This window comes from Protopterus annectens, chromosome 3.part1 (assembly GCF_019279795.1).
Source record: "Protopterus annectens isolate FY-2018-M chromosome 3.part1, PAN1.0, whole genome shotgun sequence".
Lineage (NCBI taxonomy): Eukaryota > Metazoa > Chordata > Ceratodontiformes > Protopteridae > Protopterus > Protopterus annectens.
The window spans coordinates 985,618,728-985,646,274 of NC_056732.1; the positions used below are offsets into that span (position 1 = coordinate 985,618,728).

Below are 27,547 nucleotides of genomic sequence, written 5' to 3' on the forward strand. Positions count from 1 at the left end.
AAAACAAAGTCAGGCCATTCTACAATTACTCAGCAGAACAAAGTTATCACAACACAACATACAAAATGGATGCTAGCAGTACAGAATCAACAAAGCATCCAGGGGAAATGGTCCCAAAAAGAAAAGCACCTTCACATCAACCAAAAAGAATGCTAGGCAGTAATAAATGCAATTGAACTTTTCAAAACAGAGTAAATCATCCTAGGACAACTACTAATAAAAAGAGGAGCGACACCCGCAGTAATACATAAACAAACAAAAAGGGACTCCCAGACAAATGGTTCTGAATGCCACAGGCCAGCACAGAGATCTTGGAACTGGGCTGGCGAATGGCAAATTTTACTTCACAGGTGGGAGGCCAATATCACAGATTTTGCCAAATGACAAGGAAAACACAGAATATTCTTTATCTTCCTGGCAGATTCAGTCAAGTTGAGAGAGATTCATCAGAAGAATCATCAGCATGGGAGGCCTTGCCTCATATTTTTTGCCCAGCAGGCATGATCAATTTTGTTCCTTGGCTGCAGACCTTTCAAGATGTGCCCACTCCCAGAGCACTGCTGAGGCTGCCAGTTGGACAGCAAAATTTATTCGCATTCCACCTCCTCTTCTGCTGCCCGCCTCCAGATACTCTGCTCCAAAAGAGCAGATCCACTCGAAGAGGCAGAGAGGCCAAGGCTTATTGGGAAAGCCAACACATGGTACCACCTCAGGACTGCTACAATACTCTCTCCTCAGTCAAGCCTCTAATGCCTCCTCAGAGCAGGAAAAAATTTAGTAAAACAGCTCTCCGTGATACTGAAGCTTCGGGTAAAAAGGATGCCCCAAATTTTACCTCAAACAAACAACTAGACTCTCCAGGAGGTGCTTTGGCCTTGGGTGGAGTTACAGGCCAGGAAAAAAGGCCACCTCTTCCATTTAACCTAGAGTTGCCTACCAGGATCTTGGTTTGATTACCCTCCTTTCCTCTTTAACACTTTTTGCTCAGCCAGGCAGACTAGTAGAGCTGCTGCTGAACAACTGAACAATACCTTCCCTTATTTTTCTCACTAAAAATAAATTGTGTTCCAGCACTTTGATCAGCCTCCTTTATTTTCTCACTCCTTTATTTTCAAGTTCCTCAGATTACATACTGACCACCAACACAGTGCCTCCTTGGACCAATCCCAGCATACAATCATGCAAACATACTCCTTCCTACACTGTGCCTTTCTTCTCAACACTTTTGCCTCAACAGTCCTGCAAACAGCCAGTCCTTCCTGGTGCCTTCTCAAAAGCTTCATACCTTCTGGCTATCAGTCCTGATGGCTCAAAACAAAGGGGAAGGCTTGCCCTATCTCATTTTCCATCAGGACCTCCATCAGGCCTACCTAAAGAACAATCAAGGGCCTAATAGCGCAACCAGTTGGGTATCCTACCTCCCTTGGCTCCAAAGCTTACCTTTTAATTCAACAAACATCTCAGAGCTCCTCAGAGGACATCCTTGTGTCATTTGTGAGGCAGGGCTCACCTAGCCAGACAGAACAACAAATTTCTTCAGAAAAGAGCAACTCTAAGGCATGGGCTCATCCAACTCTCAGGGAAAAAACTGCTGCAGGTATCTGCATATGGTTTTGTTACAGCTTCTGGTTTTTGTTATCCTTGTCATTTGATTCCAGTATAAACATTAGCAGAACAGCCACTTGTACTTACCTTCCTTCTCCCTCTAGGGCCTTCCTCCTATTCCCAGGCACCGTTGGCTGCTTAAGGCAGCCACTTGCTTAGCTGTTTGTTCCTACACAAACAAATACCACTGATGTTTATATTCTTCCACAACCAGTGACTGGGTTGACCTGTCAACCCAGGGCATTCCTAGTCAACCCAGTTCCTCCTGAGTACATACCATCAATAATGCGTCTGTTCATCACCATTGCAAATAAGAAAGGGCTCAGAGCTGATCCTTGATGTAATCCCACCTCCACCTTAAATGCATCTGTCATTCCCACTGCAGACCTTACTGCTGTCATGCTACCCTCATACATATTCTGTACCACTTTTACATACTTCTGTGACATTCCTGACTTCCTCATACAATACCACAACTCCTCTCTAGGCACCCTGTCATATGCTTTCTCTAAGTCTACAAAAACACAATGTAACTCCTTCTGACCTTCTCTGTACTTCTCCCTCAACAGAGCAAACATTGCATCTGTAGTGCTCTTTCATGGCATGAAACCGTACTGCTGATCACTAATCATCACATCCCTGCTTAACCTAGCTTCCAATATTCTTTCCCATAATGTCATACTGTGACTGATCAGTTTAATCCCTCTGTAGTTACTACAGCTCTGCACATCACCCTTATTCTTAACAAAAGGTAACAAAACACTTTTTCTCCATTCCTCAAGCATCCTCTCACTTTCCAAGATTTCATTAAACAATCTGGTTAGAAACTCCACTGCCATTTCACCTAAACACCTCCATGCTTCCACAGGTATGTCATCTGGACCAACAGCATTTCCATTCTTCATCCTCTTCATAGCTGTCCTTACTTCCTCATTGCTAATCCACTGCACTTCATGATTCACTATCCCCGCATCATCCAACCTTCTCTCCCTCTCATTCTCTTCATTCATCAATCCTTCAAAGTACTCTTTCCATCTGCTCAACACACTCTCCTCACTTGTGAGTACGTTTCCCTCATTATCCTTTATCGCCTTTACCTGCTGCACATCTTTACTAGCTCGGTCCCTCTGTCTAGCCAATCAGTACAGGTCCTTTTCTCCTTCCTTAGTGTCTAACCTTTCATACAACTCTTCATATGCCTTATCCTTAGCCTTTGCCACCTCTCTCTTTGCCATGCACCTCATCTCCTTATACTCCTGCCTACTTTCTTCATCTCTCTGACAATCCCACTTCTTCTTTGCCAACCTCTTTCTAGTGGTGTTTTTATAAATTAATTGTTCATTGTTACAAATTGCTTGCCCATGAAGAAATGTTGCTATTCCATCATCTATTCTGTCATTACTTGTTGTATTTCTCATTGGTCATACACCTCATGGCTTGCCATGAATCAGCTATCATAGTATATAAGAGAATATTGACCAGCAGAGCAAAGACCTGACACTGAGCTTACTTCTACTTATTTTGGTAGCTCTGCTAGCCATATAGCAGGGTATTTATTTAAGTTATGCTGAATGGTCTCTTACTCGTGTTCCAGCTCAGTTATAAAATTTAAAAAGTAAGTTGCATTTTCCAGACACTTCCTCCTTTACCTAATGCACACAGGTATTTTGTTTCATACTGAGTAAGTGAAATTTGAGTGTATTTGTACAAAAAGTATCACTGAATAGGATCCATCAGTTGTTGGATCAAAGATTATTGTTCTGCCCTGCTGTGTTTCATAATGCATTTAGCAGCAGTTGTACTCATGTGGCCAGTACCTCCAGGCCTAAGTGAAACAGTTCAGTGTTTGCTGAAGGTTGTGGCCTTTTCACTGCCTTTTATTTTGCCTCGATGCACTCAGTGCAGGTGCCTAATCTTTGTACTGACTGTATAGCTGCACGAAGCTCCTGCAATTGAAGTGTGAAACCCAGTCACTCAAGAAATTCTTCCTCAATTACAAATCCTTGAATGCTGCTGACTCCATTCATGGTAATATGGCAACTTTAAGAGGAAAGTTCTCCCTGCATCCCTGCATCCCCTACACCACCCACATTTGCTATACCAACTCAATGGTCACACAGTATTTGGGAAGGGAGGAATTCCACAAAGCAGTACGTAATGTCACCTGCAATGGATGGTTTTACTCTAACATATACAGGCAATTGATATCCAAAATAGTCATATCAAGAACATGCTGTAAAGCCCTCCCTGAAAGCCAGGCTTCTAGACTGTTCATTCAAACAGGATCTGAAAAGGTGAAAAAAGCTGGTTTGCATGGAATACTCATTTGTCAGTTTCTAGGTCAGACAAGGCCCGACTGACACTGTTTTGCATGTTGCTGTTGCATATAGATATAAAGGAACTGCACATGCAAATATTGCATTTACCCTTATGATGTGCACTCCAAACACCATTTTAATGTCCTTTAGATGGCTAAAACGTCATACCAAATGGCTGCTTTCAGAAAAACACTGTTCCATTGGCATAACGTTGTGGAAAAAGTTGTTACACTGTCATTATGTGTCTTACATTATATCTGAAAATGGTCAGTTGTGATCAGCATACCCATTCATTTAATAAAGGTAAACAGAATAAACCAGTAAATGCTGACCTTCAGCATCTTAAATTACTAAAAGAAGTCCAGATTAGTTTGAAAACTAAGAGGCAACTATGGAAAAAATGCTTTCAGCTGAAGGATTGTCTTCTTCTGAACTAAGCACAAAATATTTTTTTGCTCCACCAAGCTGATTTTTGCATCACGTTTAGCATTTTTGAATGCTGCATGAATTCAGTATAATCATCAGATATGTGCTACACCGAGTCTTCTGAGAAATATGCCACCTGTAATGAGAGTTGGTCCTTTTTATTCAGTATGATCTGCCTACAGGGTGCAAGTTTGATTTATTTATTTTGTTGACAGGTCATGTCCAGCATGACCATTTATGCAGACCCCATTTTCACTGGAGGCAGGGTGTGAAAAGCTCCAGCATAGCAAAACCAGAACAAGAAAAAGGAAGTTAACTTTCTTCGTAATTTAAGTATACATGTATCAATTTATCCACCCAAAGGACATTGATAAAGAGGTGTGATAACAACATGTATCCTAAACCTGAGTACAAATCTTTTAGCTTGCCACCATCCTACCCTTATTGTGAGCATTGCTCACCACTTTACTCACATCAAGTATTTATCACCACCGCTTTTGTGTCATCAACCCCTGTGAGTAAATAAATAAATAATAAAAGGGTGAAAATTAAATAAAATAGAACCTGCAACTATTCAATTGCAAAATGGTGTTGCCAGCATAATTGGGCTGAAAGAATTATGTCAATAAAATCAAACTAATTAAAACATAGCTAAATTAGATGTCTTATACATATTAATCTAATCCATGGTACATTGCTGCAACAGTAACACAAAACTACTTAAAAAACAATAGAAAATGAACATTATCTCAGGCCTGTCACAGAAAGCTGACCATGAGAAAAGCCATTTGTATATATATATATATATATATATATATATATATATATATATATATATATAAATAATCTGTATAAAGTTCTGTTTAATAAACATTCAACAGTTACAACATTACATTGATATGAATGGGAAAACTAATAAAAAAATTGATAAATGAGGGTATGATTTGCATGATACATGAAATATCTTGACTATAGGATTAAGAATGTCAGACCCAGCTCTTGGCTTCTCCACCTATCATAAAACTTGTTACCTGAATTTATAATTCATGTCTCATACTGCCCACCCCACTTACCGATTTTTTGTCTTTTAATGGGATGTGGTATCCCACATATACACACCCACACAGTATATGCAGTCATAGGCTGGTAAGGTTAAAAACAAATAGAATAGCTCTAAACGTTTACCTCCATAATGAATAAAGCAAAGATAGTTAATGAAAAGGCCACAGATTAGGGAGGCTTTCTTAGATTGTGATGCTACTAATTTAGAACATCTCAAAAATATCTAATGTTAGGAAAAGCGGAGCAAACGTTTGAGCAAAAATTATGTCAGTCCTACAAGTTAGGGACCTCTGAGAGGTAAGAAACAATGAGTGTGATTATAGTATATATAGTAAGATAGTAGAGAGATAGGGCAGCCACTGTGGTGTGGCGGTTAGCATTGCCGTCTCACAGCAAGAGGTTATCCGGTTTGATGCTGGGGTGCCTTCTGTGTGGAGTCTGCATGTCCTCCCTGTGGTCACATGGGTTTCCTCCGGGTGCTCCGGTTTCCTCCCACACCCCAAAGAAATGCTGTAGGTGGATTGGACACTTTAAATTGGCCCTAGGAGTGAGTGCAAGTGTGTGTGTGCCTTCTGTGGAAGGTTGGGCACTGGGCTGGCAACTCGACACCATAAAACTCCACTGCCAATCATGAGCGGACAAGGTGATCCACTGTGGCAAAAGAAGAAGAAGAAGAAACATCTCTGAAAATTATATCTCCAAAATGCACCATGTTTTTTGCCCCTACCAAAGCATAACCACCATCAATCACATCAGCCTAAATAGAAATTAAGGTAATGTAATCTCTTCACTCTTCATTGACCTATCCAAGATGTTTAACACTGTCTCACACCAAAACAGTTTAAAAAACTCTCCTCCTCCAGTTTTAGTGAGGCATCACTCTACTTGTTTTGCACCTATCTAACTAACAAAGAACACAAGTAAAAATATTGTTCCTTTCTACCTGTATCTACAAGGATAAACTCTTGGTCCTTTGTTATTAAACATCTTTATTAATGACCTCCACATTTCCATTAAACATGCTGAATTCAAGAACTGTGTCATGTGGGGGTTTAGAATGCTCCTGTTCTACAGTTTTAGAATGTTGCAGACATTTTCTTTTCAGAAAGCAGAGATGTTTGTAACCTGATTGTAATGGTGTTGTTTGTTGATGTGTATCTGGCATCTCACTGCAAAGGTTGTTTGGTAGTCATTTAGGGGAATCAAGGGTGTGTACTAGCTGAGAAGATTTTGTTATGAGTAATGGTAAAAAAACAGTCTAAAATACATTTTCTTATAAAGGCTTTTGTTGTATCTAGTTGATGTAGTTATTAGCAGGGTGAAGCCATAGCAGCTATATGAAATTTGAGGGTTTAATTGGAGTTTATAGACTGCCAATCAGTGTTCAAGTCTTCCAGTATAAGTGTTTGATGAGGTATATTGGAGGACACCCAGAAAAGAATGTCTTGAGTGGTAGATGTGCTATTTCCTGGGTGAATATACAAAGCAATGATGACTAGGCTTCTATGAATGTTCAGTTCTATGTGTGAAATTGGGACATCTGTATTATTGAACTGAGGTGGTGTGAGGAGGAGAGAGGTAAAGATTATCTTTGTATTTGATAGCTATGCCACCAACTTTCTTGAGTGTTCTATCTGTTTAGAGAATGATATATCTGGGGGTATGATTTATTTGTCTTTAATAGTCTGTTTCAAGCGTGTTTCAATAACTACCAGAATATCGGGGGAGTGGGTAGATAGCCAAGCATGAACTTCAGGTATTTACTCCCAAGACCCATGTGGTGAAGGCATAGACCAAACTGCTTACAGGAGTGTTGGTGGAGGCTTGTGCTATTTATTTTGGTTGCTGTGTTTATACTGAGTATTTGTTGTGTAGAGTGAGTGTTAGGGTGGATGCCCCCCTCTTAGGGAAGATATACCAAGGAAAGGGGACTAGCATGACCCCCATTTATGTTTTAGATTGAGATTTTAGGTTTCAGAAGCAGTGGTTTGTCTTTTAAGAAATATATTTTAAAGTAGTAGATGTAGTTAATGAAATATAAGGTAGGACTTATAATGAAGTAGCAGTTTGTGGTCTTTAATATAGGTAGGTTAGACTGTGGGAGGTAGCTAAGATATAGATGATGGTGCTAGGATGTATCTAGTGCAAGTATGATTAATGCTGTGATTGTTAGTAAGTGAATTGGTGTTATAGTACTGCTCTGGAGGATTGTGTTTGAAGAAGGGTTAAATAAGGGAAATGAGTGGGGCTATGAAGATGGTTTTAGTAATGCAGAAGAATGCAGAGGAGTGATGAGAGGAAAAGGGAGAATTTGACTGTTGTTCTTGGAATGTCTTAGTCAATAAAGTATAGTGTATATGGGATCTAAATGATTTGGGCGGTAGAAGGGTCGAGTAAATAAATGTGTAGCGCATCCCCCTAGATGAAGCAGTAGCATACTTAAACACCAAGTTCCTTGCTATTCTTAACTCCCATGCTCCTAGCCACTCTATTAGAACCAAAGTTAATATTGCACCATGGCTTTCTAAAGATACCAAAACCAAACTTTCACTCAGAAACAAAGCATGGGCCACCTACCAAAAAACAAAAGCCCCACTTGATCAACTAAGATTCAGACAGCTAAGGAATGATACCAAAAAAATCCATAACCTTAGACAAAAATAACTGCTACTACTACCATCTACTGCAAAAACATAATGTGGAACAACTTTTAGAAAAGCTCCAAAAAAATTAACACAACATTAAAAATAAATACTGGAAAGTAATGCAATACCCATTACATGACAGCAGTCATATTCTCCCTTTTGCCACACTTTGCTTTTGTAGCAAGATAACGTCCCTCTCACTGTTGGCAGGAGTATATTTAAGTTATTCAAAAACTAATATTTACATTTTCATGAGATTCCAGAAGACCCTGCATAGCAACAATAAAGCTTTGTGCTCCAATTTCACACTGAAGCCCAGGACTATCCAACTTGATATGGTCACAAGGATAGAAGAAGCAATACAGTATTTTTCAGACCTGGATCAAACCATATTTAAGAGGTCACAGGCAATGAGTATCATAGCAGAAACAATACAAGTAGATGGTAAATCTGTAAGAAGAAAAAAGTACAAGATCTTTGTGGCCTGAAAAGGAAAATATCACACTAGCTGCCTTCCACGCTAGGCATAAAATTGGGTTAAAATTATTTGATAAAATGTGGAATAATTCATCCTATGAACTAAATCCAAGTCACTCAATTGACCTAACTGGACTAAAAAGGATATTTTCTTCTGGTGTGGCAAAATTAAAGGATCAATCCTTTATAGATTCTGAAATGTAGAGAACAGTGTAGAGAAAGGAATCCATGAGATGGTAGCATTATCTCCAGTTAAAAGGAGCTATTTCACCCATGAAGGTAAAAGGAAAGATTTTTTTAAACCATGAATTACATCAGGGTTTGCTATCTAGGTTACATAAAATAATATTCATTTGTGAAAGTGTCCTCTTTAGGGAGGCCAAGGGAAGTGAGAATAATGCATGGGCCTAGAAATTACACAACAGTTCTGGGTAAACACTTTCTGCTTATGTTTAGAGATTCAAAACATTTTAACTTTAACTTTCTTATATTTTAAAAGGAAGCATTTTTGTTATTGCTCATCAAAAATATTTCACTGATAGTGGGATGAAAGGTAACACTTGCTAGGGGTATAATTAAAAAACAAACAATTTGCTGACATATGTGTTAGGCATGTCACAAGAGTCAACACATTTGTGGGTAAGCTGTTTCAGTGGACAGAGTTGCGGTGGGCTTCCACGTGCTATGATAATGATGTTTTGGGTCTTAGGTATACATACCTACATATGTTGGCACAAAGCTCACTCATGATCATGTCTCTTATCTTTAAATTCAAGAAAATACATCAAAGGGTGTCACTTCAAAAATGTATTTAGATCATATTTTGTTTAAATGTATGCAGGGGTCTCTAAATGTGAAGCAGAAGTTGCATGAAATTTGGAGTACCTTCCCGATTTGCTGGAACATTTGTCTGTGATCATACTTGTGTATGACTGGTATTTGCATTCATGTTTCTAATATACCTCTTTTCTTCTTTATACTAATACTTGATTGTCCATTGTATTGTGAATTCAATCTTACATCTTTTAACTAAATGATGTCTTGATTTTTTTTTCATATTGGTTAGTTAAATGAAATTTAAGTTGAAAAACATTTTTGTTGAGATGCAAGTTTGTATTATTTTAGTGTTACGTCTGCTGTCTGTTTCCGTGAAATTATAGTTCAGGCCCTCCAAATTTAATCCTATTTGGTAAGTATCTAGTGTATCAAGGGATTGCTGCACTGACCTTCTGACTTTATATGTCTCAGTCTATGCATTTTCTTGAGTTCAAAATAAATAAGTTAAATTTTATGTCATGGCATATGCCTGTCTGTTCTCACAATGTGCCACATACAGCTTAAACCTTCTATCCAGCTGTATGAAGTGTCATTGTTTTTTACTTTTGTGCCATCTTGGACATTAACAACATCAATACAGTTTTCAAGATTTTGCGTCCCATTGTGACATTTTGGACCAAGTGAAGTTTGCTTATTGTTTCAGTCAGATTCTGACTAATTATTGCACAGACATTTTCATTCTATTTGATCACTTACTTGTAAATTGTATTCTTGTTTTTGTGATTTTGATATTGAGGTTTGTGCAACATGAGTTGTCTTATTCTGACTTGGTTGAAATAATATTACATCTACATGAAACAATATGCCCTTCTTGTTTGTCAGCAGACTGAAATTGGAAGCTTAGTATCTGGATATGTGTATGCTGTCTGTCCTGCTTTTATTTCTAGCTTTAATAATAGACTCCCTCTGAGAAATAATTAAATGTCGACTTCTTAGCCTTGTTTGTAGTTGCTTTAATTTTTTAGTTGTTCTAAAATATATTGTAATGTATGTAGTGCCATGTAGTACTACACAGTCTGCTACAGTAACTGAGCTGGAGTCCAACAAAACGGTTTCATCTAGACTGGGGTTAACATTTTACAATGATTAAAATCATAAATTGGATTGACAGTTGCCTTATAAGCCACAAAGTGCACTGGTTGTCATTCATTGACTTATTTATAAGTTGCTTGTGCATTTTCACACCAACTGACAACATATTGCTAAAATTGTGTGTTAAGCATTCCAACACAGAATTTTCCACTGAAGTCAATGGGATAGACTGGACCAGTCGCTGTTTAGCACATAACACAACCTCACCAATTATAGGCATACTTTGTAAACCTCTGTTAACACTTTCAACAAATTAGAAGGAACAAAGACTTAATGGTTATAAGAACCAAAGGATGGTTCACTTTCTGACGATCTGGACCAGTCAGCATTATTAAGCAAAGATGTTAGTCCCTCACAGGCTGAACACATTAGCAGCAAGGGGTAAATTCATGAAGACTTGGATGGCTACAAGCACATGTCTATGGTTTCTAGATGAAATAGCACCTCTGACTGTATGATTATATTGCATCAGAAGTCAGTGGCTTCTGTGAGAGTTTTCAGACACTATAAGCAGGCTTGGAGGATAAAGGAATAAATTATCTAAGTATATAAAATGGAACAATTAGAGGAAATTGTGGATAGGTACTAACATAACAAGATGTTTAATTAAATGTGACTTTTCTGGATAATAATTAATATGTAAAGTAGGTGACTATGGGTACATGAGTTATGTGGTATAGGTTTGGTTTCACGTTTGATTAAATATAATGATGTGGCTCTATCTAAGTTGACTGTTGAAATAAATAAATTAAACACTGACATTACTAATGATCTCTTGTTCCTAGAATATGAACAGTTGTATAAAAGGGTGTTGGTTAAAACTGATAAAAGGACTCAAAATATTTACAATAGAAAGCAGAAAAAATTTGCAAGGGACAAACAACAGTATGAGATAGGCCAGGTCCATATAGAAACTATAACAGTAAGGTTGTTGGTAAAACATATCTTAATCAAAATAATAGGGATGACAGGGGGAGAAAATATGTGGAAAATAGAACACCTTTAAATGAAAAAGATCTACCAGGAGATTTAGATACACACAGGCCCCTAGATGAGTTAGATTCTTTCCCTGAACATAGTGAGAATTTATTAGTACCAAGAAGGTCGGAGCGCCTAGCAAACAAAATCAGGTATCCTTCAGACCCAGGCCACACATACAACACCTGTGGGATGAATTATGGGTGGAAGAAGGTAACGAGGAAGGGGAATTAAAAGTGGTAGATGGTACGGAAGATATTCTCAGTGAACATAAGGATTTCAAAATTTTCAGTTATACAACAATTACTTTGACTAAGGAACATTTTGTTCTCTTTTTTAAAAGTTTTAAATTTGTTAAATAAAATTATGGGGACGTAGCTGATCTTCTAATAGATTTCAAATTATACCTTGGAAAGTTGAATTTAAACATTTTGTTCAACAACAATAGCAATAATAATAATATTAATAATAACAACAATAAGAAAGATAACAGTAATATATCTTCTGAATTAGTGAGAAGTAGTACATACAACCCACCCCTACATCCGGTTCTATTAATGTTTGAAAAAATAGTCACAAAGGAAATATATGAAGAATACACTAGAAATAAATGGAAGGCAGGACATTCTAATTTGACGACTGATGAATTGAATTTATTACAAGATCTACAAGCCCAAGGAAGTTGTCGCATTATGAAACCGGATAAGGGAGGGGGGTTGTATTGTTTGGTGTTGAGGAATACAATAATGCTATTATGAATATTTTACTTGACACCTCCACATATTCACCAGTATCAAAAAATCAGATCAGTATAGCATACAGGAGAATTGATTCACTGCTGGAGGAATATTTGTTGGACAGTAAGATAGATGGTAAAACTTATAATTATTTATGACAGACTTATCCTACTATACCAGACATTTTTGGTGTGCCCAAAATTCACAAATCTATTAGAGAGCCTCCTTTTAGACCTATAGTGTCAGCAAAAACTCAAGACTCACCCTCTTGCAGTTTATGTAGATAACTATACAAAAGAAATTGTGGCTAAAACTTCACATCTTATAAAAGATTCATGGGAATTTTTAAGTAAATTAACTAAAGACATATGGACAGAGAGTTGTAGCTTCCTGACTATAGATGTTAAAGACCTCTTTACTAATACACCTAGGACTGAAGGACATGAATACTTTGGTGATAGCCTTTATGAGTACTCCACTCTTCCCCAGAACAAAATCTCCTTAATTTTAGAACTTATGGAGGTGATATTAGATAACAACTACATCAACTTCCAGGGGGGAATATTACCAACAAATGAGTGGTGTGGCAATGGGGGCAGCATGTGCCCCTGTCTATGCCAACCTAGTTTTACTTGAATGGGAAAATAGGTTTGTATTTCATAGTTCCTTTTACAAGAATATAAGGCTTTACTTAAGGTTCCTTGGCAATATTTTTATATTGTGGGATGGAACCAAGGGCACTTTAGAACAATTCATGGACTACCTCAACAACAGTACCCCATTCTTTACTTTCACACACATATGGAATGCAAATAGTATAAATTATCTTAATACCACTATTACTAAAACACCTACTGGATTTAGATCTAAAATCTATCGTAAAAACACTTGGTGCAATAGTTACTTGCACTATACTAGTCATCATCCTCAGGCACAAAAAAGAAGTCTTATTAAAGGTCAAGCTGTAAGGGTAGCCAGAATGACCTCTGAGTTTGATGACTTAATTAACAAGTTCATATTTCTGGGAAGGAAATTTTTGGAAAGGGGGTACCCTGTGGAGATGGTAAGGGAAGTATTAGATGAAGTTTATAGAGGTTGTGGAACTAAATATGTGGCTTTATTGGGACAAACATTGTCCAAGGTAATAAAAAGAGAAATGGAGGATAACAATTTCTGTGGGGCCTGTGTTATGGAATACAATATGTTTTCCGAATCATTTACCAACATAGTTAGAGCCAATTGGAATACACTTAAAATAAATAAAGAGGTGTATGATGTAGTAGGCTCCAAACCTTTTTTCACCTACAAAACTGGTAAAAACTTTAAAAGAATATTCGAACAAGGTGAGAGGCAGAATAGTTCTTTTAAAGCTACCACTTCTTGTGGCAATTGTAATTTATGTCACTTGATTTTCAGAGAAACATGGATTAAGTTAAACAATGAATTAAACAGCATTGTTAGATTTCGTAAGGGAAATTGCAAAACCAGGATAATTGTATACATGGCTAAGTGTGAAGGATGCCATGCATTCTATATTGCAAAACAGAGAGGGCATTCAACATGATATAAGAACTGGAAAAGAGACGAGCGCCTTGTACAAACATTCATTGCTATGCCCTTCCTTCAACAGTTTCAAATTTGGCATCATTGATCTTATTATAAAAAAAAATAATTTTAAAGGTGGGGACATTAAAAATGCTTTGCTTAACAAAGAATTGAAATGGTAGCTTAGATTAAAGTCTTTTATTTCACCTGGCCTTAATGAATATGTAACAGTCAAACCTGTTTTAATATCTAAGGTAGAAAATATCTGAATGGTTTTGTTTTTAAAAAAATGTCAACATGTCCATTTACTTGTTTGTTGTGGACTGTATGTATGTGATGTTTTAAAAAAAACATCTTTATTATTAATACCATTACATTAATATGGAGTGAAGTTGGCACATTTATTGTTTAGGTACAAGATTTTTTATGTAATGATTTATGTATATGCATAAGATGCATTCAGCATTGCTAGGTTTTATTCCCTGGAGTGAGCAATGTATAGATTTTTATAAGTGGAATTTCTAAGTGTGTTTTCTTTAAATGTTAATTGATATGTATTAGGGGAATTGGTATTTAAACAACGAGTAGCAGATGTGTTTTTATCTGATGAAGTCTAGTTTTCAGACGAAAGCGGTCATCTTTGTATTTGTGGTTGTGATATAAAAGTTTATTGTTGCCTCTAAACGGTGGCCTGGATTCTTTTTATATTTCTTCAGTATTTGGTTGCCTTTTATTTTGAGTACATGAGTTATATTATTAAATGTATATAAATAATTAGCTTTTGGAGATAATTTCTAGCTAATGTTTTGAGCACAGATAAAGAGTTGCTTTTTTATTAAGTAGCAGTTTATTCTATACTGTAATAATGTGAAATTGTTACATATTTAAGTATCTGGACTTGACGAAGGCTAATCAGATGCATTGTCATTTGTTGACTTGCCATGAATCCTATACAGCAATTACCATTTCTGTAACTTTGGAGATGGAAATGTGTACATGGAGGTCAAAGTTTATGTCTTAGCTCCAAAATTTTCCAAGATATCTATGTTAGGTGCAGTTACAAGTCAACTTCTTCTAAACTGGAGATTTTGAGGAACTGAAATCAAGCTTGTGTTTTTGCAATAGGAGTGAAAAAATTCTAATTGACGAGGTTGTATTCTGTGGCAAGGAGAAGGGTCCTTTAGACAGTACTCTTAGGTTTATCAGTTCATAGGTAATTGCTAAGCTAGCTGGCCTTGCAGGCTATTTTAAGCCCGCCCAGTTTCCCTTTTTTGCCTGAAATAAAATATTCCATTTGGTTATGGATTGGCCTTACCCATCTCATGGTCAATAATGGGTTCCTATTACGTTATTGAACTTCAACAAGTTGGAACCCTATATGGTCGAAACCATATAGTCGAATTTGCTGAAGTTCAAACACAGAAAAAAATAAATAAAAGATGCAACAGTAAACTAACTGTTGCAACCAGGGGGGCAAGCCCCCCATACCCCCCACTTGGGGGACTGTGCCCCATACCCCCCGCCCTTTAAATATACCAACTCTGAGACTGCCCTATAGTGCGGAAAGGGAATATTTCCCTTTACTGTACTGTAGTGCGATCTCAGAGTTGGTATATTTAAAGAGTAGGGGGTGTGGGGGGTGCAGGGGAGTTTGCCCCCCTTCTTGCAACAGTTATTTTACTGTTGCATCTTTTTGTCCCCTGTGTTCGATGTTTTGAAGCTTCGAATAGACAAGTTTGATATTGTCATGTTCGAAGTTTCAAAACTTCGATCACGTAATAGGAACCTGTCAATAATTATATAGTACTCCTAATGAGAATAACTGGGATCATACCATAGAGAATTTGAGGGGATCTATACATTGGATTAACAATTTAGGAGTTGCCTCTGTCCATTAGTAGTACAGGAGGCAGTCCTGAGGTAAATGTTCTGTTTTCCATCCATAGATCTAAGTTTTGCTTGAATATGGGCACAGATGAACTTTATTTTATATGGTTTTAATCAGTACTTCAGGGTTGTGAAGGTAGTCTTTAGTTATATTTAAGTGTCTTTTTTCAGTGTGAGCAGAGAAGAGAGGAATTGTTTTCATGATTGTAAGAAAGATATATTTGCAGAATGCCTGTATTTGTTTAACACTTAATGAAAAAGAAAAGGACATAATATTGGTCCTTGGGTATAAGTGCTTTGAGCACCTGTTGCAGTGAAGATTGTGATTTCCTATCTAGTGCACTGATATGTCAATAACATAAGAGCAGTAATTATGCTGAAGATGAGTTCCTATGCTAGTGTGCCTTTTAATAGTGAGAGAATGGCATATTAGTCAAAAACTTTGGGGAAATCTAAAATTAATGCAGATGCTCTTCTATCTTTGTGAAATTGTTCATGGGTTTCATCTGTTACTGTAAGTAAGGGTAGGTTAACTCCATGGCTAGCTGTGAACTTGTGGGTGATTTAGTATGTTGCTGCTTGTATTGTGTGGTCTGTGGCTGTTAAATTCTCTAACATAATAAAGTTCACACAATACACGTAGTGCTACTTTTCTACTATCAAAGACATTTAAGTTTGTAGCTAAGTGCTAGGTTAGCTGTTCTTATGGGTCATTTTAAGCCTAGCTAATTTTGTTTCCAAAGGTGAGATTTAAACTTTGCACCCTGTGTTTGTGAGGTAAACACCCTACCATTATACCTACCCCAACTGAAAATGTATATAGCTATATCTAATTACTAGGGTAGCTGCTCTTGTGGGTCAGTTTAAGCCTACTCAGTTTCCTTATCAGAGATGAGAATCAGATTTTGCATTGCGTGTCATTAAAGCAAATACCTTAACCATTATATCAACCCCTAATCCCAAAGTAAGAATCAAACCCTTTACCTTATGTCTGTAAGGTAGTGAACTTAACCATTGTGCCACCAGCTCTCAACTATATACATATATATATATATATATATATATATATATATATATATATAGAGAGAGAGAGAGAGAGATATGTGTGTGTGTGTGTGTGTGTGTGTGTGTGTGTGTGTGTGTGTGTGTGTGTGTGTGTGTATAAATTGATAGGTAGATGAGATTTAAATATAGATTTAAATGCACATACATACACACACACACACACACACACACACACACACACACACACACACACACACACACACACACACACACACACACACACACACACACACACACACACACACACACACACACACACACAAGTACACACATATTCATTAACTGACTAGGTAAATGCTACCGAACACAGAGCACTTGGTGAAACATGCTTTTCCTTACAAGTACTTAACCTTTATGCTTGGCATCTCTTGAGTGTTCTGCCCTTGCACTTTCCTGTATTTACATGCCACATTATGTGAATAACAGGAAACAAATGCATTTGCCTTATATTGCTTCACTGTATAGATTAGTTTGCCTCAAACCGATCTTTTTCAGGGCTAAGCATAGTTTCAGACCCGTGCCTCCACTCAAAACCTAGTGTGATTAGAAAAGACATTTTATCACACTTGCAGTAGTTTATTCTACTGGTAGCTGTGACCATATCAGACCATGTTCATTTTTTTTTCTAATGGTTAGTTGAATTAAGGGAATATTACCCACTAAGCCCTCCTCTGTTAGTGAGTTGTCTGGCAGCTAGTACTACTCAGCTATTAAAATACCTGTAGTCAAAATTATAGGGTTTGATTTCTGTTTCTGTCATTTGCCTGCTGTGTGGCTCTGAGTAAGTCACTTAGTCAGGCAGTGCTCTCAGGTCACCCCTGAAAGGGGATGCTAGTGACTGATGGGACTTACTTGATTTACAAATTAATAAAATAAAATATGTATGTTGTTCACTGTTCAGATTCATCACTGGATATTTCTGTGTATTAACATATTTGTTCCTGCCATTTAATAAATGTCCTTTTTCCGGGCAAACAAAACAGTTAACCTTTCATTTCTTATTTCAACACAATTTGTTTAAAGGAACTTATTATTCATTTCCTTGGGGCAATGAATGTAAAAGGTAAACATTTACATTTTCAATCACAGTGCCCTTTTTTTCTCATATACCGCAGCACCACCACCGCAGTATATGGACAGCCTAGGGTAAATCTATTAAATGCTTGAAAAGGGTTGCAGGAACTTTTAATTGTGTATATGTGTTTAAAGATGTGTATGGCTAGGTATCTTATCCATGATTGCTTATGTAGTATTGTTTATATACTCCTATGCTGCAATCACATTATTAAAAATGAAATAGTGCTGGCCTTTACTCCAAAGACCTCATTCAGTCAGTGAGATCCACAAACAGGGTACACTATGAAACCAAAGAATATGAGACAGGGATTTGTCATCTAAACTTAATGCAGAATGTTAGTGATGTTGAAATGCAATCTGCTATAGCCGACTTTGTAGCATGCATGCTGAACTCCTGAATGATCCATGCGTATTCCCAGCTGCATCATGATGTAAGTGTCAAAAAGTTATGTCTGTTACTGGTTAAATTAATAGGAAACATATAATATGTGTAAGCTATATATGTCCTTTCCATGATTCTTCTCCATAATCAGCCAACACCATATTACTTCTAAGAATGTTGACGTGCCCCAATCCTGTTGTACCTGATTGCTTCTTCTAAGTACTACTGTCATACTCTCATGTTGCTATACTGTGCATAAACTTCTGATATTATCAATATTCCTTCTATTTATAAACGTTAGAGGTATGTCTTCTACATTCTTAAATCTGCTGTTGGTGTTGGAAGTTTTCTTCCCAGGATTGCTCTGAAAATAGGCTTGCCCAGAGGAAATGAATAAAGTAAGTGTCGTTAGATATGTGAACAGAGCGACATGCAGATAAATAGAAAGATAAATACGTATAGTTTTTGCTACAGTTAGTAGCCACTGAAAACATTGGAGGCTGACAGCACAATGAGTGAAATCATAAGTATAGTTAATTGTCTTATCTTTGCTTGTCTTTTTTAATTAGCTCCTTATATATAAATTAAGTAACATTAAATGTTGCTCCTCTGCAGTTCACTGCTGAACTTTTTTTTGTTTTACAACTCTTGTTGGACCACCACAGCAGACCACCAGCTGCAACATTGCTCTCTGCTGGTCCATTGGATCTTCTGGGCCTACCGTACCCTCCCCCAGCTATACTTACCCATGTCTGGGATTAGTGCGGTGACTGAGGCTCCTAAATCAACATCACACTGCTGCGTGGAGTGCGCTTTCCTAATCTCCCCTTGTATGCTCCCGATATGTCATAGGGGTTGGGATATACTCAGCTCTTTAGCCTCTCAGCCACTGCTATGTGTGTACTACAGCTGGAGCCTTCCCATAGAGATAACACTCCAAATCAGTCCTCGGGATATGTCAGGGTCTGGGAAGGATTATGTCCCACCCCCCAAGATAGGCACACCCATCATCCCTGCCTGAACAGTTAAACACTTGTCAAACCTGCATCACCTGGGCAGGAGACAGGGCTTTATCCCTGAGTAAAACCAGGCAGGCTCAGTACTGAATTTTTCAGTACCCTCTTCTACTCCATTTTCCTTCTCTTCCTGCTGTTTACAGACTGGTCACTCCTTCCATCGCACACAGTACCAGCCTGAAATGCCTTTACTTTCCATTCACCATTACCCTGGGGACAGTTTCCATCGTTATGTAAGAGCTGTTCCTAATCTCACCACTTTTAAGTGGGAACTAAAAATACACTTTGAAAACAATGATACATATTTTAAAGTATGAGTTCCTACATCAGCTGTACTTTAACTTGTAAAGCATATCTCAAACTTAACTGTAATAATAAATAAAAATACATACATGGGGTGTATTTTTTAACTGAAGACTCCATGTTGTGTTTTACAGAAGATGTTGTTGTGCTTTAAACTTTAGCAAAGTATGTATGCATATGAGCTTCTCTGGTTGAATGGGACCAGTCCAGGTATATGATTAGCAAATAATAAACCAATAAATGCATTCATTTTTGTTGTAGGTGGAGTGGATTTCTCCTATGTTCCTTTGCAATGCTCCTGGTGATATTTCCAATGTTCACGTTTCCCAAAAAACTTCCACCTCGACAGAAGAAGAAAAAGAAGAAAAAGAAAATGAGCTGTAATGACGTCTCCAGTGATGAAGATGATATTGTGAAGGAGAAATCCAGTAGCAGAAACCAAGCTGATAACAGAGTTGCTTCATCAATGGGCTTTGGAAAGGATATCAAAGGTACTGTGCACTCTTGAATGATTTCTGCTGTCATTTCAATTTTTTTGACAAAAATTATAAAAGGTATGCTGGCATGTAGCATCTTCCACTGTGCTGCACATATGTGAAAGCTCTAACGTTTCACAGTAAAGGTAGCATGACTGTGTGCCTAGCTCCTTTGTGTGTGTGTGTGTGTGTGTGTGTGTGTGTGTGTGTGTGTGTGTGTGTGTGTGTGTGTGTGTGTGTGTCTGTGTCTGTGTAAGACGATTGTAATTTATGGTTTTAATATTTTACATTTAAGCTAATATGACTGTGTGAAGAACACTACATTGCATGAGCCTAGCTCCCTTGTGCGCGCGCGTGTGTGTGTGTTCAAGACAGTTGCACTTATGTTAATCCTCAGTGACTGAATGAAATATTGAAAGGCAGTTTTTCTGATTCAGTACAGTAACTTGTCCTGAGACTGAGCTATCAGCAAATATGGGGCGATAGTTCCCAGGGTTTGTAGTCACTCCTCCTTTATGGAGAGGGATGACTGTGGAATTGCACCACTCTGCAGGGACAAAACCTGAGGTGAGGCTGTGATTGAACAGGGCACATAGGTGTGGTGCCAGTTCATTTTGTAGTTCATGTAGAACACAGCCAAGGATATTGTCTAGTCCCATGGAAGCTGAATTCTTGGACTTGGACAGCGCAGATTTAACCTGCACACCAGTAATACTGGGTGCTTGGGATTCTATTTGGTTATGGATTGGCCTTACCCATCTCATTGTGATAGGTCCTTTGGGGGGGGGGGTAAATTTGGCACTGAATCTGTCAGGCAGTATATTGGCAATATCTATTGGCTCGGTATAAGAGATACCATTGTGCAGTAGCTCAGAGCAAACCTGGGTAATGCCATGGAGATTTTTGAAATAACCATAGAAGGCCTTGTGATTATCTTTAGTATCTGCTGCAATCTTGTTTTCATAGCTAGTTTTGGAGGATTTAATGAGGGATCTCAACTTTTTGTTGATGCTAATAAGGGAGTTTTTCTAATCGTGGGACTTCACCTTTTTCTGCAACAGTTTCTTTCTTCTGTTGTAGAGTTAGTTTATGACAGGGGACCACCAGATGGGCTTCCTTTTTTTGAAGTAGAGCGTCTTGGTTCTGTTGAGTATGGCCAGTTCCATGGATTTGTGTATGTGTTCGTACAGTGCATTGGTGTATAATTCGGCAGTCATGCACCTATTCTCCATCTGCATGTGTGTCATGAAGTTTGCCACCTCTGTTTTTAGTATCCAAAGTTAGCTTTGGAGAAGTTTTTCATGGTGGTTACCTTTGCGGGGGGTATGGGTGGGATGTGGATATCCATGGTGATAAGTTTGTGTTGGATCTAACCAAGGAGGAGTTGACGGTGTGGATCAACGGTCACCCATGTTAGTGATAACTAGGTCAAGGATGTTGCTCCCTCTAGTGAAGGTAAGAATGAGCTGATCCAGAGCATTGGAATTAATGAATTCCAGGAAAAGTTGGGCTGGTGTATTAGTACATGAGTAATTTTCCCAGTCAATGTAGGGGTAGTTGAAGTCACCCAGTATGAGGGAGTTGGATTGGACCCTGATATTTTCCAGGGTGCTTAGGAACATGGAGTGGGAGTCTTGGGACAAGGTTGGGGACCTATAGCAGACTACAACCTGACTCATTGTCTTACCCAGTGTTAGTTGCACCTGAAGTATCTCAGCAGCATTATGTTGGGCTACCAGTTTGGAGGTTTGTATATCTTTTATGAATATGGAGACACCTCTGCCTTTATGGCTTCGGACCGAATTTTGGGGCCAAAAGGTGTGGAAAGAATTATAGCCTGGTAGCGCAGGGGTACTTTTTGCTGCCTTGAACCAGGTTTCTGTTATGGAACAAATGTTAACATTCTCCATTTTAAGGAGTGTTTCGAGCAAGTGCATCTTGAGATTTAGACTTCTAGCATTGAGCAGCATGACCCTTAGATTCTATTTATTTATCGCCATTATGATGGTAGTTTGGTCCTTGGAACACTGCCTAAAAGGGCGCTATAGGGGTGGCAGGAGCCTTGGCCATTATACAGAATCCGAGGGGTGATAGATGCAGGCCATCTCTGGCAAAGCATCGAGGTCTGTCAGTCATGTCATCCCAGGCAGACAGATACTGGATCCCCTTAGAATGACTCCAGAAACATAGCCAATTGTTGAAGTCAATTGTTTTCTGCTCATACTGTGGTATCATTCAGGGCGATGGTAGGATGCTGCTCAGGGCTAGGCTCATACCCGCCTGGGCTACATAATATGAGAGCTCCTCCATTTCTCTTTTCATGTAGTCCAAGGAGGTACAGCTCAGGTGATTCACACCAACATGGACAATGACAGAGTCATATTTGTACTTGTCGTGGAGTGACCTGAGTGCATGCATTATGTGACAAATCCTGGCACCTGACAGGCAGCTGACTGTTACCTTCTCCTTATTCAACCTAGTGAGTGGGATGTCTGTGTGCCTCATTATAAAATCACCTATGACTAATATACTGGGCACAGTATTTTGCCTTAGGGGCTTTGGTTGAGTGGCACACTGCTCAGGTGAGCTATGTGTCTTGTGATTTATGCTATGCTGTAATGGTCACTTGCATTTCTGCCTTGGAGGTCTCTGCTGTTTGGGTAGATTTCTATTGAGAGCCTCTGTGATGGTGGGTGTGTGCCTTGTGTTTTTATGTGAGAGCTGTGGTGGTGTGTGTTCTGGAGGGCTATCTGTTCCATGTGGTGTGGTGCAAGTGTTGACCTTATCCTCTGGACCAGCTGTTCTGGTCATGGCTGGAGAGTGTGTTGCTTCCAGTTTGGATATATAAGTGCATCTCTCGCTAGTCTGGGTGTTGGGTGGTAAGAGGAGAGGGTTGTCAGTGTACATGAGGCAGTTGTTACATTGCCTCAGAATGCCCAGGTTCACCAGGTTAATAGGAGAAAGTGCAGGGAACTGACCTTTAGACATATCTGGAGGGGTGAGTATTATTAATAAACACTGGATCTGTTTCCTTATAGAATGTTTAGTTCTGGTAGCACTTATGTGTGCTACAATAATTGCTACAAGAAGTCTGGTAGAGTGCTAGATGACGAAGCTAGTTTAAGTGCTTGAGGGAAGAGAAATAGCAAGATCTAAGGAAATAATTGAAGTGCAGACTTTCTGGCAATAGTAATAGTTTACTCTAGCTTAGCGGTGCTGCGCGATGTGCAAACCAGCGCAAACACAGGCTTTTAAGGCAAAAAGTTAAAAGGGATAGAATGGCTGCCCAAACGGCCAATAAGCTACAATTTCTGAGCTAGAAACCACTCTTCTTGCGACATATAGGCTACATAGTGCTTACTGCTTCCACTGATAAGCAGAAAGTCTTGCCTCTATTACAGAAAGGTCTGGGGCACTCAGAAACTACAATATAGTCCTGAATACAGCAATTCTGTGTCCAGACTATTCTAGTTACAGAAAAAGGTGGGAAAACAAGCTAGAACTTTTTTTTTAATTTATTTATTTATTTTAGCTTTAGCACAGAAAATATACTTAAAACAGCAATTAAAACACTTTAAATAACAGTGTAGGCTAGCACACTTGATTGTGTAACTAAAATAGAGTAAATGCAGTTGAATTAAACGCAATATAACAAAAAATGAGTAAAATAAAGTGTAGTAAATGGTATATTCAAGATTAAGTAAAATGGAGATACTTAAAGTCTCTCAAAGTCTGTCTTTCTCCTTTCTGCTGCTATTGTAGGCTTGCAGGATGGCAAAACGGGCCCTGCGGAACTTACAAGTGAAAACCCATGCAAACGTGCTTTTAAGGCAGAAAGTTAAAAGGGATAGAAATGCTGCCCAAACAGCCAATAAGCTACAATTTCCAAGCTAGAAACCACTCCTCTTGTGGCAGATAGGCTACCTAGTGCTTACCACTCCTACTGATAAGCAGAAAGGCTTCCCTCTATCACAGAAAAGTCTGGGCATTCAGAAACTATAATACAGTCCTGAATACAACAATTCTGTATCCGGACTATTCTAGTTACAGAAAAAGGCAGGAAAAAAAGCAAACAAACTAAAACTTTTTTTTGTTTGTTTTGTTTTTAGCTTTAGCATAGAAAATACACTTAAAAAAGCAATTAAAACACTTTAAATCACAGTGCAGGCTAGCACACTTGAGTGTGTAGCTAAAATACAGTAAATGCAGTTGAATTAAATACAATATAACAAAAAACGAATAAAATAAAGTGAAGTAAGCAGTATATTTAAGAATAAATAAAATGGAGATACTTAAAGTCTCTCAAAGTCTCTCTTTCTCCTTCCTACTGCTCTTGTAGGCTTGTAGGACGCCAAAACAGGATCTGCTGAGCTTAAACGTGATTTGCAAGGGCTTTGTCTCACTTTTTATTATCTCATTCTTTTAAAAGGTACCCAGTCTTGAATCTGGTTTAGGAGGTGCGTACATGTTGATTTCCTTAAAATATGTCAAAATATATGCTTGGTTAAATATCAGTAAACTTAAACTCGGTCCATGCAAGTCTAATAGAGTGCTGCTTGCAACTAACTAGAAAGTTATGAGGCAAATGCTCAGTGCATTAATGTCCATGCAAGCACTCCTCTTAATCAGTTCTAAAACTATCAGCATCTTAGAGTATGGTTAAATGCAGTGCTTTCACTGTCATAAAAGTATGATGGTAGCTCAGGTTATGAACCAGCTGAAGGTGAGCTTCTGGGTGAACAACTAAGGTAAATGTCCTCATACCATGGCCAGAATATCCCCTGCCTCCAGTAGCTGTAAATTTCTCCAGTAATAATCAGATACTTCAAACAATAGTCAGTAAAATATATAATTTTATTTCACTGTGGAAGAGAACAGAGCATCATTGTTTTGCTTACTGAAAGTCTGATAACCTAAAAGTGTTGTGCGAGACAAAGAATACCTTCTCCATAGGGCCAGATAACTTACCTGGCTGTTTGATAAAAAAGTACCAAACATGTACTGACAGTACCTCTGTGTAAGCTATTTAGCCTGAATCTGGGCTACAAGCTCATCCTCAGAAGTATGATGCGACCCTGGAAACAATAGGACCATCAGCCTGACAATTCTCATTTGGAAGGCTATGGAATGCAGTATAACAGACTTAATCAACAGTCATATTAAAAGTCTCATCAAGCTAGAGCCACAGCAAGTTTGTTTTGTAAATGGCTGATCCTGTCTAATGAACCTGGTTAACATCTTAATGAAGGAAACACAAGCTGTTGACAGTGGACACACTATAAACACATCTTACCTTGATCTGGCTTAAGCATTTGAGGCCATCTTCCATGCTTGCATAATTAGTAAACTAAATGTGTTGCAAATAGATCACTATATGGTAAGATGGATAGCAAGGTGGATAAAACAAAAACAAAACAAAACCCATGATGGAGGTGACTGGGTAACATCAGAGAACATGAATGTGACCAGTGATATCCTGCGGGTCTATATTAAATCAGTGACTGCTTAAAAAAGCAAATGCTGATTTATCGACCCCAGGTAAGCGAAAGCTTTCAATCCTGAGCACTTGGAACAGTGATTTTTTTTACCAGGGGAAAAAAATCACTGTTCCACAAAAAAAATAAAAATAAACACTCCAAAACATTACATAAAGTGGGGGGCTGTGACCCCTCCCCCACTCCCACCCTCCCACTTAAATATACCAACTCCGAGATCACACTACAGTGAGGAAAATGGCAAAGTAAAGGAGGCGGCCAAGTGATTTCGTTCCCAGGGAAAGAAATCACTTGCATGCCGTTTCGCTATTTTGCTGTTTTGTGCTTTTAAGTTCAGTCAAGACACATTCGAAGGATGGCGTCTTCGATTATATAATAGGAACCCATGTGCTGCATGGCTTAGTGCTAGGATGACTTTTGTCTGGTATTTATTCTTTGACCTACAGACTAAAAACTAAGACATATGGCTTACCAAGTTTGTGGATGATTGAAAACTGGTAGCCATTGTAAAATCCCCCTCTGATGCAGAGGCCCTCCAGCAGGAACTTACAATTTTAAATGCCTGGTCTATTAAAAGTGGGCTTAAATTAAATGCTATGAGAAAGAAATGTAATGTTGTTGCATTTGGCAGACATCTCCCCAGCATTATAGCATTGACATTACCCCACTTCAAACTGCTTCTGAATACCTCCAATATAAACTAATGCACCTTAAATGCTGGCAACCATTAACTATTAAATCAGAGATAGCTAGCCATAAAAGGAATACTGTTCTTAAACAGACCACCATTCAGCCTTGGATATTATGAAAGAGCAGTGGTAAGGTGGTCCTAGTCAGCTGAAACAACTTTCCCACTTCCATTAAGTGAACTTAAGCTAGCATAGTTTAAGGATAAAGTGAAGGAGATGCTTGGTTTTCTCAATGATTGTTATAAATATTACTCTTTTAGGGATAATGGTTATTTGTAATAAAAAATAATTGTTTATTTTGCTTCCTGTAGCAGTAATCAACAATAGTATCATATTTTTGTATACTGGAGACATATCAATCTGATTTGTTCCTTAAAATTGTCTCGACACATAAAAATGAGGCTGAGTGCCTGTTCTACTGTCAGTGGAAATGAGCTTGTTTATTGCCTCTAAACAAGTACTTAGTAGGGTATTATTTAGTTTAGATAAGTGTGTTCTGCAGTAGAGTATCTTATTCATGACTCTACACTAAATTGGATCTATACAGCAATAGTTCTACAAGTCTTCCTCTTTTTCTGGTTCTGTTATTTTGATGGTGGCATACTGTTCTTCTTTTGAGTGACAGATTCTACTGTGTGTGGCAAACTCTGTTGTGCCCATCTGTCAGATAGTTAGTGTTATTTGTTACTGGACATACTTCCTCCTCTATTTGGGTTTTGTCTTTTTGTAACAATTCCCATGTATGTGATTGCTGCCACTTTTGTGAATTGTGAGTTGTTAGGGTCTAGGCTAATAAGTAAGGGATTTTGCAGTTTGGACTAATGGGTATCTCTAGTGGGGTCTCCTGGTTTCTGTAGTGTAGCTGACTGAAAACCTAAACCTAAACTGATTTTTGCAGACTTACATCAGCAGCTACTGATTTATTGATTTCCCTGATGCTGTACTGTGTTAGTGGAGACAACCAGACAAATCCTACCAGTGTACCCATTTACCTGCACCTTTGTTTTGGAAACAATCTTGTCTAGTACAAGGTATGTCCTTTTATTTTAGTGACTTGGCTAGACAGGTGCTGCAAGGGTAAACCTCTTAAATATGCTTTTAGGCAGAACATGTAGTTAAGGAAGCCTTAAAATCCTTTGCTGTGTAGCAGTGTAATGAACTTGACTGAATAAATGATCTGACTAACACTGAATGTAGTCCTATACCTTGTTAATGTGACTGCAGTATAGCTTTAGAATTATTTAAGCCTAGTATGTTTTCTGCAAGAAGGTTATTGTTTGTACTCAAAAGAGAAAAATATGTCTCTGAGTAGGTGTGTGTGTGTGTGTGTGGGGGGGGGGGGGATAAGTAAAACAGTTCCAGTATTTGAATGAAAACCCATGAAGTTTAAGATTTTCTTTTATTGTGGATCAATTAAAACTATTTTGATATGGCT

The 27,547-nt window shown here is 38.2% G+C and overlaps 1 protein-coding gene across 1 annotated transcript in view; it reads left to right on the forward strand.

The window, feature by feature from the left end:
* LOC122797739 (solute carrier organic anion transporter family member 5A1-like) overlaps positions 1–27,547 on the forward strand; it is a 253,300-nt gene that overhangs the window by 210,305 nt on the left and 15,448 nt on the right. Inside the window, exon 3 of the mRNA XM_044066263.1 lies at positions 19,714–19,943. Within this exon, the coding sequence (XP_043922198.1) occupies positions 19,714–19,943 (230 nt within the window). The remainder of the gene's footprint in view (positions 1–19,713; positions 19,944–27,547) is intronic.